Source organism: Tachyglossus aculeatus, chromosome X3 (genome assembly GCF_015852505.1).
Source record: "Tachyglossus aculeatus isolate mTacAcu1 chromosome X3, mTacAcu1.pri, whole genome shotgun sequence".
NCBI lineage: Eukaryota > Metazoa > Chordata > Mammalia > Monotremata > Tachyglossidae > Tachyglossus > Tachyglossus aculeatus.
In genome coordinates this window covers 128157-147935 of record NC_052099.1, presented here as the reverse complement: position 1 = coordinate 147935, position 19779 = coordinate 128157, and the positions used below count along the sequence as shown (strand labels likewise).

At 51.9% G+C, this 19779-nt stretch overlaps 1 protein-coding gene across 1 annotated transcript; it reads right to left on the bottom strand.

The window, feature by feature from the left end:
• Nucleotides 1-1249: 1249 nt before the first annotated feature.
• LOC119948713 (olfactory receptor 14A2-like) lies at nucleotides 1250-10934 on the bottom strand (the record flags this gene model as incomplete). Its single annotated transcript, XM_038770189.1, has 3 exons — nucleotides 1250-1366; nucleotides 5557-5700; nucleotides 10065-10934. Coding segments are annotated over 3 exons (1131 nt in total), but the record flags the coding sequence as incomplete, so codon positions are not given.
• Nucleotides 10935-19779: the final 8845 nt, after the last annotated feature.

Here is a 19779-nt window from a genome sequence, read left to right as displayed (position 1 = left end):
TGCCGAGCACAATCAATTAAACGATCTCTCCCCAGATGTGGTCTCCTGTTTCATGGCATATCTGGGGTAGGAGAGCCTTTTTTCTCCCACGTGAGCTTAACCCCCATTTAGTTGTCAGTGACGGCCCTCTCAGAGGACCGTGTCTAATGTAGCCACCGTCGTTCTCTCCCTCAGAACTGAGCACTGTGCTCTTCCGATAGTAGGTGCTTAGTAAACACCACCGAGACGGCCGACGTTACCAGCTCCAACCATGTTTCCCCACTCCTCAAGAACCTCCAGTGGTTGTCCGTCCACCTCTGCGTCATATAGAAACTCCTCACCATCATCTTTCAAGCTCTCAATTCCCTGGCCCCCTCTTATCTCACCTCGCTACTCTCCCACTTCAAGCCAGCCCTCACACTTTGCTCCTCTCATGCCAAACTGTTCGCCGTACCTCCATCTCATCTCTCCGGCCAACGACATCCCGTCCACGTCTCGTGTCTTGCCTGGAATTTCCTCGCTCTTCGTAGCCGACAGAGGTTCACTCTCCTCACCTTCAGAGCCTTATTAAAATCACCGCTCCTCCAAGAGGCCGTACCCGACTGATTCCTGATTTCGTCTTCTCACAATCCCTTCCGTGTCGCCCTTCACTTGAATTTGCCCCCTTTCTTCACCACTCTCTGGATCCCATGATCGTTATATATAGATCCATAATCTATATATTTCTATTAATGTTTGCCTCCCCTTCTAGACTGTAAACTCCTTACGAGCAGGGAATACGTCTGCCGACCTTATATTTTACTCTTCCCAGCACTTAGCACGGTGCTCTCCACACGGTAAGTGCTCGATAAATATGATCGTTGGGCCACCCAGATCGTTTGTCCCCGATGCATCCCCATCCATCCCCGCCGCCCACCCAGTCGATCCAGGGGATGGGGAGCCATGGAGAAGCCGTGGGGAGAGATCTGTTTTACGTATGGAGGCTTGAGGAGATTCTAGTTCTCCGTCTCCTCTGGATCCCCTGAAAGACCCCCTACTCACCCGTGCTCTCAACAGCCCAGACTCACTGGTCAGCTGGGAACGAGGGGGCTCTGGGCTCCGTCATCCTTCAACCGTCCCCCACATCTCCCGGACATCAGCCGCGGGAGGATCTCTGGGAAGCATATGGAGTCCTGGCTCTTCTGGCTTCCTGCTTGGAGTGCGTCGGGCCCTCGGCGAAGCCGGGCCTTTCAGGAAAAGCTCCCTGTGGGACTCCCCCCCCAGGGACGGGTCACAGGTTGGGCTGAGAGGCCTCATTATGTCCTGTTCGGACCAGGCGCAGCCGGGGACCTTGGGGACCTTGGGTGGGATAGTTGCCGTGCCCCACGTCACAACCCCACTGGGGACCCTGTGATCCGTCACACGGACGTGCGTTTCACAGGGAGAACCTCCAGAGGAACTGCAGAAATCAATCAATCATGTTTATTGAGCGCTTACTGTGTGCAGAGCACTGTACTAAGCACTTGGGAAGTACAAGTTGGCTACATATAGAGACAGTCCCTGCCCAACAGTGGGCTCACAGTCTAAAAGGGGGAGACAGAGAACAAAACAAAACATACTAACAAAATAAAATAGACTAGATATGTACAAGTAAAATAAATAAATAGAGTAATAAATATGTACAAACATATATACATATATACGGGTGCTGTGGGGAAGGGAAGGAGGTAAGATGAGGGGGGTGGAGAGGGGGACGAGGGGGAGAGGAAGGAAGGGGCTCAGTCTGGGAAGGCTTCCTGGAGGAGATGAGCTCTCAGTACGGCCTTGAAGGGAGGAAGAGAGCTAGCTTGGCGGATGGGCAGAGGGAGGGCATTCCAGGCCCGGGGGATGACGTGGGCCGGGGTCGATTGCGGGACAGGCGAGAACGAGGCAAGGTGGGGAGATTAGCCCGCTCAGAGAACCAAGGCACGTGAGCCCCCGACGTGTCATGGGAGACCTGGCTCCCTCATCCTTCCCTGTCTCCCCAAGGACATCGGGGTGTGGACAGGATGCCCAGCCCGCACCCTCCACTCCTCCGCCGCTAATCTCCTCACCATACCTTGTTCTCACCTGTCCCGCCATCGACCCCCAGCCCACGTCATCCCCCGGGCCTGGAATGCCCTCCCTCTGCCCATCCGCCAAGCTAGCTCTCTTCCTCCCTTCAAGGACCTACTGAGAGCTCACCTCCTCCAGGAGGTCTTCCCAGACTGAGCCCCTTCCTTCCTCTCCCCCTTGTCCCCTCTCCATCTCCCCCATCTTACCTCCTTCCCTTCCCCACAGCACCTGTATATATGTATATATGTTTGTACATATTTATTACTCTATTTATTTATTTATTTTACTTGTACATATCTATTCTATTTATTTTATTTTGTTAGTATGTTTGGTTTTGTTCTCTGTCTCCCCCTTTTAGACTGTGAGCCCACTGTTGGGTAGGGACTGTCTCTATATGTTGCCAACTTGTACTTCCCAAGCGCTTAGTACAGTGCTCTGCACATAGTAAGCGCTCAATAAATACGATTGATGATGATTAGCGGCAGAGGAGCGGAGGGTACCGGGTGGGCTGTAGAAGGAGAGAAGGGACGTGAGGTAGGAGGGGGTGAGGTGATGGACAGCCTTGAAGCCCAGGGTGAGGAGTTTCTGCCTGATGCGCAGATTGATTGGGAGCCACTGGAGATTTTTGAGGAGGGGAGTAACATGCCCAGAGCGTTTCTGGACAAAGACAATCCGGGCAGCAGCATGAAGTATGGATTGAAGTGGGGAGAGACACGAGGATGGGAGATCAGAGAGAAGGCTGGTGCAGTAGCCCAGATGGGATAGGATGAGAGCTTGAACAAGCAGGGTAGCGGTTTTGATGGAGAGGAAAGGGCGGATCTCGGCAATGTTGCGGAGCTGAGACCGGCAGGTTTGGTGACGGCTTCGATGTGAGGGGTGAATGAGAGAGCGGAGTCGAGGACGACACCAAGATTGCGGGCTTGTGAGACGGGAAGGATGGTAGTGCTGTCAACAGAGATGGGAAAGTCAGGGAGAGGGCAGGGTTTGGGAGGTAAGACAAGGAGTTCAGTCTGGACATGATGAGTTTTAGGTGGTGGGCAGACATCCAGATGGAGATGTCCTGAAGGCAGGAGGAGATGCGAGCCTGGAGCGAGGGGGAGAGAGCAGGGGCAGAGATGGAGATCTGGGTGTCATCAGCGTAGAGATGATAGTTGAAGCCGTGGGAGCGAATGAGGTCACCAAGGGAGTGAGTGTAGATCGAGAACAGAAGGGGACCAAGAACTGAACCTTGGGGAACCCCCACAGTAAGGGGATGGGAGGGGGAGGAAGAGCCTGCAAAAGAGGCTGAGAATGAACGACCGGAGAGATAAGAGGAGGACCAGGAAAGGACGGAGTCTGTGAAGCCAAAATCCGATAGCGTGTTGAGGAGAAGGGGGTGGTCCACAGTGTCGAAGGCAGCTAAGAGGAGGTCGAGGAGGATTAGGATAGAGTATGAGCCGTTGGATTTGGCAAGCAGGAGGTCATTGGTGACCTTTGAGAGGGCAGTTTCTGTGGAATGTAGGGGACGGAAGCCAGACTGGAGGGGGTCGAGGAGAGAGTAGGTGTTGAGGAATTCGAGGCAGTGCGTGTAGACAACTCGTTCAAGGAGTTTGGAAAGGAATGGTAGGAGGGATATGGGGCGATAACTAGAAGTTGAGGTGGGGTCAAGAGAGGGTTTTTTTAGGATGGGAGAGACGTGGGCATGTTTGAAGGCAGAGGGGAAGGAACCAGTGGAGAGTGAGCGGTTGAAGATGGAAGCTAAGGAGGGGAGAAGGGGTGGAGCGAGAGATTTCATGAGATGAGAGGGAATGGGGTCAGAAGCACAGGTGGCCAGAGTAGCACTTGAGAGGAGGGCGGAGAGCTCCTCTGAGGATACTACTGGGAAGGATGGGAGAGTAGCAGAGAGTGTTGAGAGCCGGAGGGTTGGAGAAGGTGGGGGAGTGACTTTGGGGAGGTCGGACTTGATGGATTTAATTTTGTTAATGGAGTAGGAGGCCAGATCGTTGGGGGTGAGGGAAGGAGGAGGGGGAGGAACCGGGGGCCTGAGAAGGGATTTGAGTGTACGGAAGAGCTGGCCGGGATGATGGGCATGGGTGTCAATAAGGGAGGAGAAATAGTTTTGTCTGGCAGAGGAGAGGGCTGAGTTAAGGCAGCAAAGGATAAACTTGAAGTGAACGAGGTTGGCATGGTGTTTAGAAATGACAACGAGGTGTCCATCTTGGTTTGTCGGCAGTAACACGCTGGCTGCATGCGCTCCACCCGCTTCACAGCTGTGGGGCGGCCCTTGCAAAATGCGTTGGATGTACTAGTCCTCCCTCCTCCAGACCTCACTTTAACCCTCCCGCTTCTGATCCCACTCGCTACCCTCCCTGCTCTCTCTAAGACTACGCTCCTTGTGTCAACGTCGGTCGATATTCCATTCTCACCCTCACTGTATGTCTTCAACTCCACATCGGATGCACTGCTACACTGAAGGAACATCTCCTCCAAGAGGCCTTCCCCGGCTGAGCCCTCAATTTCTTGTCTGCCCCCTCTTTCTGCGTCCCCCTGATTTGCTCCCTTTTTCAACCGCCCAGCCACAGGACGCATAAGTACATATCTGTACATTTATTGATATTAATGTCTGTCTCCATGTCTAGAGTGTAATAACCCTTTGGAAGGGAATGTGTCTGTTCTAGCGTTCTATTATACTCTCCCAACTGCTTTGTACAATTCTCAGGACACAGTGAGTGCTCAATAAATATAGTTCATCGATCAATCAATTCATTGAAACATTTATTGAGCACTCACTGCGTGCAGAACACGACTAAGCGCTTAGTATAATCGATCCTGCCCGGAGGGCTGATAGAAGAAAAATGACCAAGCACAAAAGGGCACCTGGAAAGGTGGGGGTAATAATAATAATTATCACATTTGTTAAGAGCTTACTATATGCCATGGACTGTACAAGATGCTGGGGTAGAAACAGGATAAAGGAGTTGGAAACAATCCCTGTCCCAGTTACCGTCTAAGTAGGAAGGAGTAGGATTTAATCCCCATTTCACAGATGGGGAAACTGAAGCCCAGAGAAGTTAAGTGACTTGCCCAAGGTCTCCCAGTGGTCAGGTGGCAGGGCCGGCATTGGAACCCGGGTCCTCCGACTCCCAGGCTCGGGCTCTTTCCACTGGGAAACGCTGCTTCTCTAGTTGGATGAATCTTGATCAGAGTCAATCCAAGGAGACAGAAAGCGAAGGATCAAGGCATCATTAGTAACTTTCTATCCTGGGGGAAAGGACTCCACCATAGGACCCTCCCCATGGCGGCCTTCACATCCCGGTTCCTCAGGCTGTAGATGAGGGGGTTGAGGGCGGGGGGCAACACGGTGTAGAACACGGACACCAGCCGGTCCAGAGCTGAGGAGGAGTCTGAGGGTGGGCGTAAGGTACCGAAGGCAGCCGAGGTGAAAAACACCGTCGTGACGGCGAGGTGGGGCAAGCAGGTGGAAAAGGCTTTGGCCCGGCCCTCAGTGACCAGCATCCTCAGCACGGCCCGGAAAATATGCACGTACGAGATGACCATGTAGACGAAGCAGGAGAAGCTCAAAAGGGCCCCGGTGAATAAGAGCACATTGACGATGAGTTGCGTTTCGGAGCAGGCAAGTCGGACCATGGAGGCGATATCGCAGAAGAACTGTGGGATCAGGATAGATCCGCAGAAGGGGAGGGAGAACGTCACAGAGGACAACATCAGTGCAAACACCCCCCCGGTGAGCCAAGAGGCAGCGGCCATCTTCACACAGGCCCCTCGGTCTATGATGACCTCGTAGCGCAGGGGGAGGCAGATGGCCGCGTAGCGGTCGTAGGACATGGCCGTGAGGAGGAACATCTCTGAGGCGGCACACAGGACCACCGAGAAGAACTGGGCGGCACAGCACAGGAAGGAGATGGATCTATGTTTGGTCAGGGAGCCATGGATGGATTTGGGGATGGTGACGGAGATGTAGCAGAGGTCGAGGACGGACAGGTTCCTGAGGAAGAAGTACATGGGGGTGCGGAGGCGCCGGTCCAGGATGGTGACGGTGACGATGAGGAGATTCCCCGTCAGGGCCACCAGGTAGACCAGGAGGAACAGCGCGGCATGGACCAGCTGCAGCTCTCGGACCTCCGAGAATCCCAGCAGGAGGAATTCCCTTATCACCGTGAGGTTGACCATTTTCCAGAGGTTGCCGAGACCACCTACAGAAACAATGAAGAGGAAGCTATTTCAGAACCTCAACAGACAATGCCAGTCAAATCAATCCATCAATTGTATTTATGGAGCACTTACTTTATGCAGAGCACTATACTAAGCGATTGGGAGAGTGTAACAGAGCAGAGTTGGCTGACGTTTGCTGCCCACGAGGAGCTTACAGGCTAGAGGGGGAGCCACACATTGAAATAAATTTCAAATATGTCCAAAAGTGCTGTGGGGATGAGAGTGGGGAGAATAAGGAGGGCAAATCCAAGGGAAAGGGCAAGGCAGAGCCGAGAGGATGTAGGGAAAATAAGGACTTTGTCGGGGAAGGGCTCTTGGAGGAGATGCGATTTTAAGAAGTCTCTGGAAGTGGGGAGATCGATGAGCTGTCAGAGTTGACAATCAATCAATCAATCAATCAATCAATCGTATTTATTGAGCACTTACTGTGTGAAGAGCACTGTACTAAGCGCTTGGGAAGTACAAGTTGGCAACATATAGAGACAGTCCCTACCCAACAGTGGGCTCGCAGTCTAAAAGACAGCGAGACCTAGGGGAAAAACCGAGGGCCTGAGAGTCAGAAGCACCTGGCTTCCAGTCCTGGCTCTGCCGCTTGCCTGCTGTGTGACTTTGGGCAAGTCACTTCACTTCTATGTCCCTCAGTTCCTTCATCTGTAAAATGGGGATTAAGGCCAGGAGCCCCATGTGGAGCAGGGACTGTGTCCAACCTGATAACCTTGGATCGACCCCAGTGCTTAGAACAGTTCTGTCAGATACAATCATCATTATTAAGAATAATAATAAGAGAAGTAGAGGATCAGCGTGGCTCAGTGGAAAGAGCACAGGCTTTGGAGTCCGTGGTCGTGAGTTCAAATTCCGGCTCCGCCAATTGTCAGCTGTGTGACTTTGGGCAAGTCTCTTAACTTCTCTCAGTTACCTCATCTGTAAAATGGGGATTGACTGAGGCCCACGTGGGACAACCTGATCACTTTGTAACCTCCCCGGCACTTAGAATAGTGCTTTCCATGTAGTAAGTGCCAATATATGCCATTATTTCTTTATTATTATTATATGAAGATGGAGGGAGTTCGAGGCCAGTGAAACGGCATGGGCTTCAGTAGTGAGATAGATGAGGCCAAAATACAGTGAGTAGGTTCATTTTAGATGATCCAAACGTTTGGACTGGATGACCCTGAGAAACTCCCTCTCTTAAACTTCAGTCTTCTGGCAGAACGAAACCAATATCAATCAGTCGATCCCGTATCTTGAACACTTACTATGTGTAAAGCGCAGTACTGAGCACAACCAAATAAGTGATCCGTCACCAGATGTGGTCTCCTGTTTCAGGTCAAATCTGGGATAGGAGAGCCTTTTCTCTCCCACGTGAGCTTAACCCTCATCTAGTTGTCAGTGACGGCCCACTCAGAGGACCATGCCTAATGCAGCCACCGCCGTTCTCTTCCTCAGAACTGAGCACGCTGCTCTTCCGATAGTAGGTACTTAGTAAACACCACTGAGACGGCCGACGTTACCAGCTCCGACCGTGTTTCCCCACTCCTCAAGAACTCCAGTGGTTGTCCGTCCACCTCTGCGTCAAACAGAAACTCCTCCTCATCATCTTTAAAGCTCTCAATCCACTCGCCTCCTCCTATCTCACCACCCTACTCTCCCACTACAAGCCAGCCCGCACACTTCGCTCCCCTTAGGCCTACCTATTCGCCGCACCTCCGTCTCATCTCTCCCACCAACGACCGCTCATCCACGTCCCGTCTCTTCCCTGGAATGTCCTCCCTATTCATAGCTGACGGACGTTCACTCTCCCCACCTTCAAAGCCTTATTCAAATCACGTCTCTTCCAAGAAGCCTTCCCCGACTGATTCCTGATTTCCTCTTCTCACACTCCCTTCCGTGTCGCCCTTCACTTCAATCTGCCCCCGTTCTTCACCGCTGTCTCGATCTCACAAAACTTATATATAGATCCATAATCTATGTATTTCTATTAATGTTCATCTCCCCTTCTAGACTGTAAGCTCCTTAAGAGCAGGGAATGTGTCTGCCAATCTTACATTTTACTTTCCTCAGCACTTAGCACGGTGCTCTGTAAGTGCTCGATAAATATGATCGATTTGCCACTCGGATCGTTGGTCACCGATCCATCCCCATCCATCCCTGCCACCCACACAGTAGATCCAGGGGTTGGAGAACCATGAAGATGCCGTGGGGACAGATCTGTTTTATGCATGGAGGCTTGAGAGGATTCTAGTTGTCCTTCTCCTGCGGTTCCCCTGTAAGACCCCCCTACTCACCCGTGTTCTCACCGGCCCAGACTCACCGGTCAGCCGGGAGCGAGTGGGCTCTGGTCTCTGTCGTCCTTCAACCATCCCCCGTCCCCTCAGCTCCCGAACATCGGCCGCGGAAGGATCTCCGGGAGGTGTGCGGGGTTCCGGCTCTTCTGGCTTCCTGCTTGGAGCAGGTCGGGCCCTTGGCGAAGCCGGGCCTTTCTGGAAAAGCTCCCTGAGGGACTCCACCCACCAGGGACGGGTCACAGGTTGGGCTGAGGGGCCTCATTATGTCCTGTTCGGGCCTGGATCCCCGGGGCCCCCGCGCCGCTGGGGTCTTTGGGACCTCAGGTGGTTTAGTTGCCATGCCCCACGTGACACCCCACTGGGGACCCTGTGATCCGTCACACTGGCGTGCGTCTCACGGGGAGAACCCCCGGAGGAACTGCGGAGGTGACAGTGAGATGTCCATCTTGCTTTTTTCTCAATAACCCACCGGATTCATCCGCATCACGGCTTTGGGGCGACCATTCTAAAGTGCTTTGGATATCCCTGTCCTCCCTCCTCCAGACCTCACTTCAACCCACGTACTCCTGATCCCACTCGTGACCCTCCCTGCCCTCTCTAAGACCACGCTCTTTGTGTCAACGTCGGTCGGTGTTCAATTCTCACCCTCACTCTATGTCTTCAGCTCCTCATAGGATGCACTGCTACACTGAAGGCACATCTCTTCCAAGAGGCCTTCCTTGGTCAAGCTCTCAATTCCTTGTCTCCCCCCTCTTTCTGCATCACTCTGATTCTGATTTGCTTCCTTTTTCAACCACCCAGTCCCAGAACACATATGTACATATCTGGAATGTATTTATTAATATTAACATCTGTCTCCCCGTCTAGACTGTAATAACCCTTTGGGAGGGAATGTGTCTGTGATAGCATTCTATTATACTCTCCCAAGTGCTTAGTACAGTACTCAGTACACAGTAAGTGCTGAATAAATACAGTTCATCGATCGATCAATTCATTCAATCATATTTATTAATCACTCACCTTGTGCACAACACCACTAAGCGCTTAGCACGATCGATCCTGCCCAGAGGGCTGAGAGAAGAAAAATGACCAGGCACAAAAGGGGACCCTGAAAAGTGGGGGTAATAATAATAATCACATTTGTTAAGAGCTTACTATATGCCATGGACTGTACTAAATGCTGCGGTAGAAACAGGATAAAGGAGTTGGAAACAATCCCTGTCCCAGTTACCATCTAAGTAGGCAGGAGTAGGATTTAATCCCCATTTCACAGATAGAGAAACTGAAGCCCAGAGAAGTTAAGTGACTTGCCCAAGGTCTCCCAGTGGTCACGTGGCAGAGCCGGCATTCGAACCCGGGTCCTTCGACTCCCAGGCTCGGGCTCTTTCCACTGGGAAACGCTGCTTCTCTAGTTGGATGAGTCTTGCTCAGAGTCAATCCAAGGAGACAGAAAGCGAAGGATCAAGGCATCATTAGGAACTTTCTATCCTGGGGGAAAGGACTCCACCTTAGGACCCTCCCCACGGCGGCCTTCACGTCCCGGTTCCTCAGGCTGTAGATGAGGGGGTTTAGGGTGGGAGGCACCACCGTGTAAAACACGGACACCAGCCGGTCCAGAGCTGAGGAGGAGTCTGAGGGTGGATGTAAGGCACCGAAGGAAGCCGAGGTGAAAAACAAGGTCGTGACGATGAGGTGGGGCAAGCAGGTGGAGAAGGCTTTGGCCCGGCCCTCAGTGACCGGCATCCTCAGCACGGCCCGGAAGATACGCGTGTACGAGACCGCGATGGAGACGAAGCAGGTGAAGACCAAAAGGGCCCCAGTGACGACGATCACATCGACGACGAGGTGCGTTTCGGAGCAGGAGAGTCGGACCACGGAGGAGATATCGCAGAAGAACTGTCGGATCAGGACGGATCCGCAGAAGGGTGGGGAGAACGTCCCAGAGGACGTCATCAGTGCAAACAGCCCCCCGCCGAGCCAGGAGGCGGCTGCCATCTTCCCACAGGCCCCTCGGTCCATGATGACCTCGTAGCGCAGGGGGAGACAGATGGCCGCGTAGCGGTCGTAGGACATGGCCGTGAGGAGAAGCACCTCTGAACCACCAAACAGAATCACCGAGAAGAGCTGGGAGGCACAACCCAGGAAGGAGATGGATCTACGGTCGGTCAGGGAGGCGTGGATGGATTTGGGGACGGTGACAGAGATGTAGCAGAGGTCGATGACGGACAGGTTCCTGAGGAAGAAGTACATGGGGGTGTGGAGGCGCCGGTCGAGGACGGTGACGGCGACGATGAGGAGATTCCCCGCCAGGGCCGCCAGGTAGACCAGGAGGAATAGTGCGGCGTGGACCAGCCGCAGCTCCCGGACCTCCGAGAATCCCAGCAGGAGGAATTCCCTCATCACCGTGAGGTTGACCATTTCCCAATGATTGCCGTGACCACCTACAAAAACAATGAAGAGGAAGCCGTTTCAGAACCTCAATGGACAATGACATTCAAATCAATCCATCAGTTGCATTTATTGAGCACTTAGTGCAGAGCACTATACTAAGCGATTGGGAGAGTGTAACATAGCGGAGTTGGCTGACATATCTGCTGCCCACGAAGAGCTTACGGGCTAGAGGGGGAGACATACATTGAAATAAATTTCAAATATGTACATACGTGTAGTGGGGATGAGAGTGGGGAGAATAAGCAGGGAAAATTCAATTGAAAGGGCGAGGCAGAAAGGAGAGGAAATCGGGAAAATGAGGGCTTCGTCGGGGAAGGCCTCTTGGAGGAAATGTGATTTTCAGAAGTCTCTGAAAGTGGGGAGAGCTATGGGTTGTTAGAGTAGACGGCGAGGCCTAGTGGAACGAGCGAGGGCTTGAGAGTCAGAAGGACCTGGCTTCCAATCCAGGCTCTGCCACTTGCCTGCCGTGTGAACCTGGGCAAGTCACTTCATTTATTCGTTCATTCAACGGTATTTATTGAGTGCTTACTGTGTACAGAGCACTGTCCTAGGCGCTTGGACAGTACAATTCGGCAACAGAGAGAGACAATCCCTACCCAGCAACGGGCTCACAGTCTAGAAGGGGAAGACAGACCACAAAACAAAACAAGAAGACGGACGTCAATACTATCAAAATAAACAGGATTATAGGTATATGCACATCATTAATAAAATAAATGGAATAATGAATTTGTACAAATATACCCAAAGGCTGCGGGGAGGGGAAGGGGGTAGAGCAGAGGGAGGGCGTAGGGTGATGGGGAGGGGAGAAGGAGCAGAGGAAAATGGGGATCAGTCTGGGAAGGCCTCCTGGAGGAAGTGAGCTCTCAGTAGGGTTTTGAAAAGGGAAAGAAAGCTAGTTTGGCAGATGGGAGGAGGGAGGGCATTCCAGGCCAGAGGGAGGATGTGGGCCTGGAGTTGACGGCTGGATGGGTGAGAAGGAGGCCCAGTGAGGAGGTTAGCGGCACCAGAGGAGCGGAGGGTGCGGGCTGGGCTGGAGAAGGACAGAAGGGAGGTGAGAAAAGAGGGGGAAAGGGGATGGACAGCCTTGAAGCCAACAGTGAGGAGTCTTGCCTTCATGAGGAGGTCGACAGGCAACCACTGGAGATTTTGGAGGAGGGGAGTGACATGCCCAGAGCATTTCTGTACAAGGATAATCCGGGCAGAAGAGTGAAGTAAAGACTGAAGCGGGGAGAGACGGGAGGATGGGAGATCAGAGAGGAGGCCGATGCAGTCATCCCGTCGGGATAGGATGAGAGATTGAACCAGCGAGGTGGCGGTTAGGATGGAGAAGAAAGGGCAGATCTTGGCAATACTGTGGAGGTGAGATGGCAGCTTTCGGTGACGGATCGGATGTGCGGGGTGAACGGGAGAGCGGAGTCAAGGAGGACACCAAGGTAACGAGCTCCTCAGATGGGAAGGATGGTAGTGCCGTCCACAGTGACGGGAAAGGGAGAGGACAGGGTTTGGGTCACTTTACTTCTCTGGGCTTCAGTTCATTCATCTGTAAATGGGGGATTAAGCCCATGAGCCCCACGTGGAGCAGGGACTGCGTCCAACCTGATAACCTTGGATCTACCCCAATGCTTAGAACAGTGCTGTCAAACACAATCGTTATTATTATTAATATACAAAGAGGGAGGGAATTCCAGGCCAGTGGAAAGGCAGGGGTTAGGGGTCAGTAGCGGGATAGATGAGACCAAAATACAGCGAGTAGGTTGGTTTTAGAAGAACCAGATGTGTGGGCTGGGTGACCGTGAGAAGCTGCCCCCTTAACCTTCAACCTTCAGGCAGAAGGAAACCAAAATCAATCACTCGATCAAATATCTTAACCACTTACTATGTGCAGAGCGCTGTGCTGAGCACAACCAAATAAATGATCCCTCACCTGATGTGGTCTCCTGTTTCATGGCAAATCTGGGGTAGGAGAGCCTCTTCTCGCCCACGTGAGCTTAGTCCTCACCTAGTTGTCAGTGACGGCCCTCTCAGAGGACCGTGTCTAATGTAGCCACCGTCGTTCTCTTCCTCAGAACTGAGCACGGTGCTCTTCCGATAGTAGGTGCTTAGTAAACACCACCGAGACGGCAGACGTTACCAGCTCCGACCGTGTTTCCCCACTCCTCAAGAACTCCAGTGGTTGTCCGTCCACCTCTGCATTATATAGAAACTCCTCCTCCTCATCGTTAAAGCTCTCAATCCCCTGGCCCCCTCGTATCTCACCTCGCTACTCTCCCACTACAGGCCAGCCCACACACTTCGCTCCTCTCATTCCAACCTATTAGCCGTATCTCCATCTCGTCTCTCCCGCTGCTGACCTCTCATCCACATCCCGTCTCTTCCCTGGAATGTCCTCCCTCTTCGTAGCTGACCGAGGTTCACTCTCCCCACCTTCAAAGCCTTATTAAAATCCCATCTCCTCCAAGAGGCCTTCCCCGACCGATTCCTGATTTCCTCTTCTCACACTTCCTTCCATATTGCCCTTCGCTTGAATCTGCCGCCTTTCTTCACCGCTCTCTCGATCCCACGGCACTTATGTATATATCCATAATCTACGTATTTCTATTAATGTTTGTCTCCCCCCTAGACTGTGAGCTCCTTATGTGCAGGAAATATGTCTGCCAATTTTATATTATACTCTCCCCAGCACTTAGAATGGTACTCTCCACACGGTAAGTGCTCGATAAGTATGACTGATTGGCCACCCAGATTGTTGGTCACCAATCTAACCCCGTCCATCCCCACCCAGTAGATCCTGCGGATGGAGAACCATGGAGACGCTGGGGGGGAGAGATCTGTTTTACGCACGGAGGCATGAGGAGATTCTAACTTTCCATCCCCGCCGTCTCCCCTGTAAGACCCCCTACCCATCAGTGTTGTCTCCGGCCCAGACTCACCCGTCATCCGGGAGCAAGCGGGCTCTGGTCTCTGTCGTCCTTCAACCGTCCCCTGTCCCCTCAGCTCCCGGACGGCGGCCGCGGGAGGATCTCGGGGAGATGTGCCGGCTCTCGGCTCTTCTAGCTTCCAGCTAGGAGATCGTCGGGCGCTGGGTGAAGCCCGGCCTTTCCGGAAAAGCTCCCTGCGGGACTTCCCCCCTCCAGGGATGGGTCACAGGTTGGGCTGAGGGCCTCATTATGTCCTGTTCAGGCCTGGATCCCCGGGGGTCCGGCGCCTCTGGGGCCCTTGGGGACCTTGGGTGGGGTACTGGCCCCGCCGCATGTGACAACCCCACTGGGGACCCTGTGATCCGTCACACTGGCGTGCGTCTCACGGGGAGAACCTCCGGAGGAACTGCGGAGGTGACAGTGAGATGTCCGTCTTGCTTTTTTCTCAATAACCCACCGGATTCATCTGCATCACGGCTTTGGGGCGACCATTCTAACATGCTCTGGTTATCCCAGTCCTCCCTCCTCCAGACCTCACTTCAACCCACGCACTCCTGATCCCACTCGTGACCCTCCCTGCCCTCTCTAAGACCACGCTCCTTGTGTCAACGTCGGTCGGTATTCAATTCTCACCCTCACTGTATGTCTACAGCTCCACATAGGATGCACTGCTACCCTGAAGGCACAACTCCTCCAAGAGGCCTTCCCCGGCTAAGCCCTCAATTCCTTGTCTCCCCCCTCTTTCTGCGACCCCCTGATTTTCTCCCTTTTTCACCCACCCAGTCCCAGAACACATATGTACATATCTATAATTTATTTATTGATATTAATGTCTGTCTCCCCGTGTAGACTGTAATAACCCTTTGGGAGGGAATGTGTCTGTTATAGTGTTCTCTTTTACTCTCCCAAGTGCAGTACTCAGGACACAGTAAGTGCTGAATACAGTTCATCGATCAGTCAATTCATTCCCTCCTATTTATTGAGCGCTCACCGTTTGCAGAACACCACTAAGCGCTTAGCACGATCAATCCTGCCCAGAGAGCCGAGAGAAGAAAAATGACCAAGCACAAAAGGGCACCCTGAAAGATGGGGGTAATGATAATAATCGCATTTGTTAAGAGCTTACTATGTGCCATGGGCTGTACTACGTGCTGGCATAGAAACAGGATAAAGGAGTTGGAAATAATCCCTGTCCCAGTTACATTCTAAGTAGGAAGGAGTAGGATTTAATCCCCATTTTACAGTTGGAGAAACTGAAGCCCAGGGAGGTTAAGTGACTTGCCCAAGGTCTCCCAGTTGTCACGTGGCAGAGCCGGCATTCGAACCCGGGTCCTTCAACTCCCAGGCTCTCCAGGCCCGGGCTCTTTCCACTAGGAAATGCTGCTTCTCTAGATGGGTGAGTCTTGTTCAGAGTCAATCCAAGGAGAGAGAAAGCAGAGGATCAAGGTATCATTAGGAACTTTCTATCCTGGGGGAAGGACTCCAAGTTAGGACCCTCCCCATGGCGGCCTTCATGTCGCGGTTCCTCAGGCTGTAGATGAGGGGGTTGAGGGCGGGGGGCACCACGACGTAGAACACGGACACCAGCAGGTCCAGACCTGAGGAAGAGTCTGAGGGCGGATGAAAGGTACTGAAGGCAGCCGAGGTGAAAAACAAGGTCGTGACGGTGAGGTGGGGCAAGCAGGTGGAGAAGGCTTTGGCCCGGCTTTCGGAGGCCGGCATCCTCAGCATGGCCCGGAAGATGCGTGTGTACGAGACCACGATGGAGAGGAAGCAGACGAAGGCCAGAAAGGTCCCGGTGATGACGATCACATCGATGATGAGGTGCGTTTCGGAGCAGGAGAGTCGGACCACGGAGGAGACATCACAGAAGAACTGTGGGATCAGGACGGACCCGCAGAAGGGGAGGGAGAACGTCCCAGAGGAGACCATCACTGCAAGCAGCCCCCCGCCGGACCAGGAGGCGGCCGCCATCTTCCCACAGGCCCCTCGGTCTATGATGACCTCATAGCACAGGGGGAGGCAGATGGCCGCATAGGACCGTGAGGAGGAACACCTCTGAGGCGGCTAACAGGATCACCGAGAAGAGCTGGGCGGCGCAGCCCAGGAAGGAGATGGATCTACGGTCGGCCAGGGAGTCGTGGACGGATTTGGGGACGGTGACGGAGATGTAGCAGAGGTCGAGGACGGACAGGTTCCGGAGGAAGAAGTACATGGGGGTGCGGAGGCGCGGGTCGAGGGCGGTGACGGCGACGATGAGGAGGTTCCCCGTCAGGGCCGCCAGGTAGACCAGGAGGAACAGCGCGGAGTAGACCAGCTGCAGCTCCCGCACCTCCGAGAATCCCAGCAGCAGGAATGTCACCTTGGTGACGTTGACCATTTCTGGAGGATTGCCGAGATCACCTACGGAGAACGGGAGGTGGAGTCTCAGCCTCACAGCATTTATGACCATAGCTGTAGTTTATTCAGTTGATTTTATTTCAGTGTAGTTTATTCATTCATATGAATGTCTGTCATCCCCATGAGACTGAGCACTTACTATATGCAGAGCACTGTTTTGAGTGCTTGGGAGAGAGCAATACAGCGGAGTTGGTAGACACATTCCCTGCCCGGTCTAGAGCAATCAGTCTGCCCTTCAACGGCGTTTATTGAGTGCTTACTGTGCGAGTAGCATTCGTTCAGTCGTATTTATTGAGTGCTTACTGTGTGCAGAGCACTGTACTAAGCGCTTGGGAAATATAAGTCGGCAACATATAGAGACAGTCCCTACACGACCACGGGCTCACAGTCTAGAAGCGGGGAGACAGACAACAAAACAAGTGGGGTCAATACCATCAAAATAGATAAATTCATTCAATCGTATTTATTGAGCGCTTACTGTGCGCAGACCACTGGACTAAGCGCTTGGGAAGCATTGGGAAATGGAAAGAGCCCGGGCTTTGGAGTCAGAGGCACTGTGCTAAGCACTTGGGGGAGTTCAATACAACAGATTTGATGGCTACAATTCCTGCCCACAGTGAGCTTACAGTCTAGAGGGGGAGACAAGCTTTAATAATCAATCAATCAATCAATCAATCGCATTTATTGAGCGCTTACTGTGTGCAGAGCACTGTACTAAGCGCTTGGGAAGTACAAGTTGGCAACATAATATAAATATAATATAAAGAAATAGATCACAGATAGGGGCATAACCGCTGTGGGAATGAGGATGGAGTGGCTATGAAATGCCCAAAGAACTCAGAACCAACTGCCCATCAGTCATGCTACTTACTATGCACAGACCTCTGTACTAAGCGCTTGGGAGAGTACCGTACATTTAGTAGACGTGATTCTTACTCTCCAGGAGCTGACAGTCGAGCGGGGAAGGCAGACCCTAAAATATATGAGCCCGTTGTTGGGTCGGGACCGTCTCTATATGTTGCCAACTTGTACTTCCCAAGCGCTTAGTACGGTGCTCTGCACACAGCAAGGGCTCAATAAATACGATTGAATGAATGGTAAACAGTGCTCAGTGCTCAGGACAGTGCCCGGCACATAGGAAGCGCTTAACAAATACCATTATTATTAATAAAAAATATATTAGAGGAGCAATCAATCAATCGTATTTATTGAGCACTTACTGTGTGCAGAGCACTGTACTAAGCACTTGGGAAGTACAAGTTGGCAACATATAGAGACAGTCCCTACCCAACAGTGGGCTCACAGTCTAAAAGGGGGAGACAGAGAACAAAACCAAACATACTAACAAAATAAAATAAATAGAATAGATATGTACAGGTAAAATAAATATATTAATAAATAAATAGAGTAATAAGTAATGATGATGATGATAATAATAATAATAATAATAATAATGGTATTTAAGTGCTTACTATGTGCCAAGCACTATTCTAAGCACTGGGGTAGATAAGAGGTAGTCAGGCTGTCCCACATGGGGCTCACAGTCTCAATCCCCATTCTACAGATGATAACTGAGGCACAGAGAAGTGAATTGACTTAACCTAGGTCAGACAGGGGACAAATGGCAGAGCCAGAATTAGAACCCATGGCATTGAAACAGCATCGCTCAGTGGAAGGAGCACGACCTCGGGAGTCAGAGATCATGGGTTCTAATCCCAGCTCTGCCACTTGTCAGCTGTGTGACTTTTGGCAAGTCACTCTACTTCTCTGTGCCTCAGTTACCTCACCTGCAAAATGGGGATTAAGACTGTGAGCCCCATGTGAGACAACCTGAGCACCTTCTATCCTCCCCAGAGCTTAGAATCGTGCTTTGCATAGCATCATCATCATCATCAATCGTATTTATTGAGTGCTTACTATGTGCAGAGCACTGTACTAAGTGCTTGGGAAGTACAAATTGGCAACATAAGTATGATGCAGCATGGCTTAGTGGATAGAGCACCTGCTTGGGAGTCACAAGGTCATAGGTTCTAAACCCACCTCTGTTACTCATCTGCTGTGTGGCCTTGGGCAAGTCACTTTACTTCTCTGTGCCTCAGTTCCCTCATTGGTAAAATGGGGATGAAGACTGTGAGCCCCATGTGGGACGGGGACTCTGTCCAACCTCATTTGCTTGTATTCACCCCAGCGCTTAGTACAGCACCTGGCACAGAGTAAGCACTCAACAAGTACAACAATTATTATGATTAAAGGAGGAAGAAGGAAAATGACTGCCTAAAAGGGGGGTTTAAAGAAATAGGGTGTGGGCTATAGGATGTTCAGAGTAAATAAGTCTAAACTGTTTCTATATGTTGCCAACTTGTACTTCCCAAGCGTTTAGGACAGTGCTCTGCACACAGTAAGTGCTCAATAAATACAATTGATGATGATGATGGTGAAGTGCATGATTGGCATAAAGTGTGAGGTGGTAATTTCGGGATCAAAACCAGGGGAAAGCGTGAGCCCGCTGTTGGGTAGGGACCGTCTCTATATGTTGCCAACTTGTACTTCCCAAGCGCTTAGTACAGTGCTCTGCACACAGTAAGCGCTCAATAAATACCATTGAATGAATGAATGAACCCTGGAGATTTTCCTGGAGGAGATGGGATTTTAGACAGGAGGTGGGAGACAGGAGAAGGAGACGCAGTGAGTCGGTGGGCCGGAAAGGGTCTAAGGGTGCGATCTGGGGCTACTGGGACAGGAGAGTGGATCAGAGAGGGAGTACAAGCACTCAAGCGCTTAGTACAGTGCTCTGTACACAGTAAGCGCTCAATAAATACGATTGATGAGTACGTACCTGATGGTGGGCCCCTAGGGCAGCGTGTGGTCGTCTTACACGCCACTTTGCAACCATCGCCCCTAGAACGTGTCACTGGAACCGATCATCTCCTGCCATTTGCTCTCAAGTCAGTAGGTCATTCATTCATTCATCCAATCCTATTTATTGAGCGCTTACTGTGTGCGGAGTACCGGACTGAGCGCTTGGGAAGTCCAAGTTGGCAACAGATAGAGACGGGCCCCACCCAACGGTGGGCTCACGGTCTAGAAGGGAGAGACAGAGAACCAAACGAAACGCGTTAACAAAATAAAATAAGTAGAATAAAAATGTACAAGGAAAATCAATAAATAAATAGAGTACCGTCCCGGGACCTTGGAATACGGGCATCAATCAATCAACCAATCAATCAATCGTATTTATTGAGTGCTTACTGTGTGCAGAGCACTGTACTAAGCGCTTGGGAAATACAAGTTTTCCGGACTGCGGAAATCAGTAGAGGGATTGGAGGCGGAGCGAGGCTGAAGCCGGAATTGGACACTCGGGACTGAAGACCGCTTTCTGTCACGTCCGTACCTGACACAGTCCTTTTAGACTGTGAGCCCACTGTTGGGTAGGGACTGTCTCTATATGTTGCCAATTT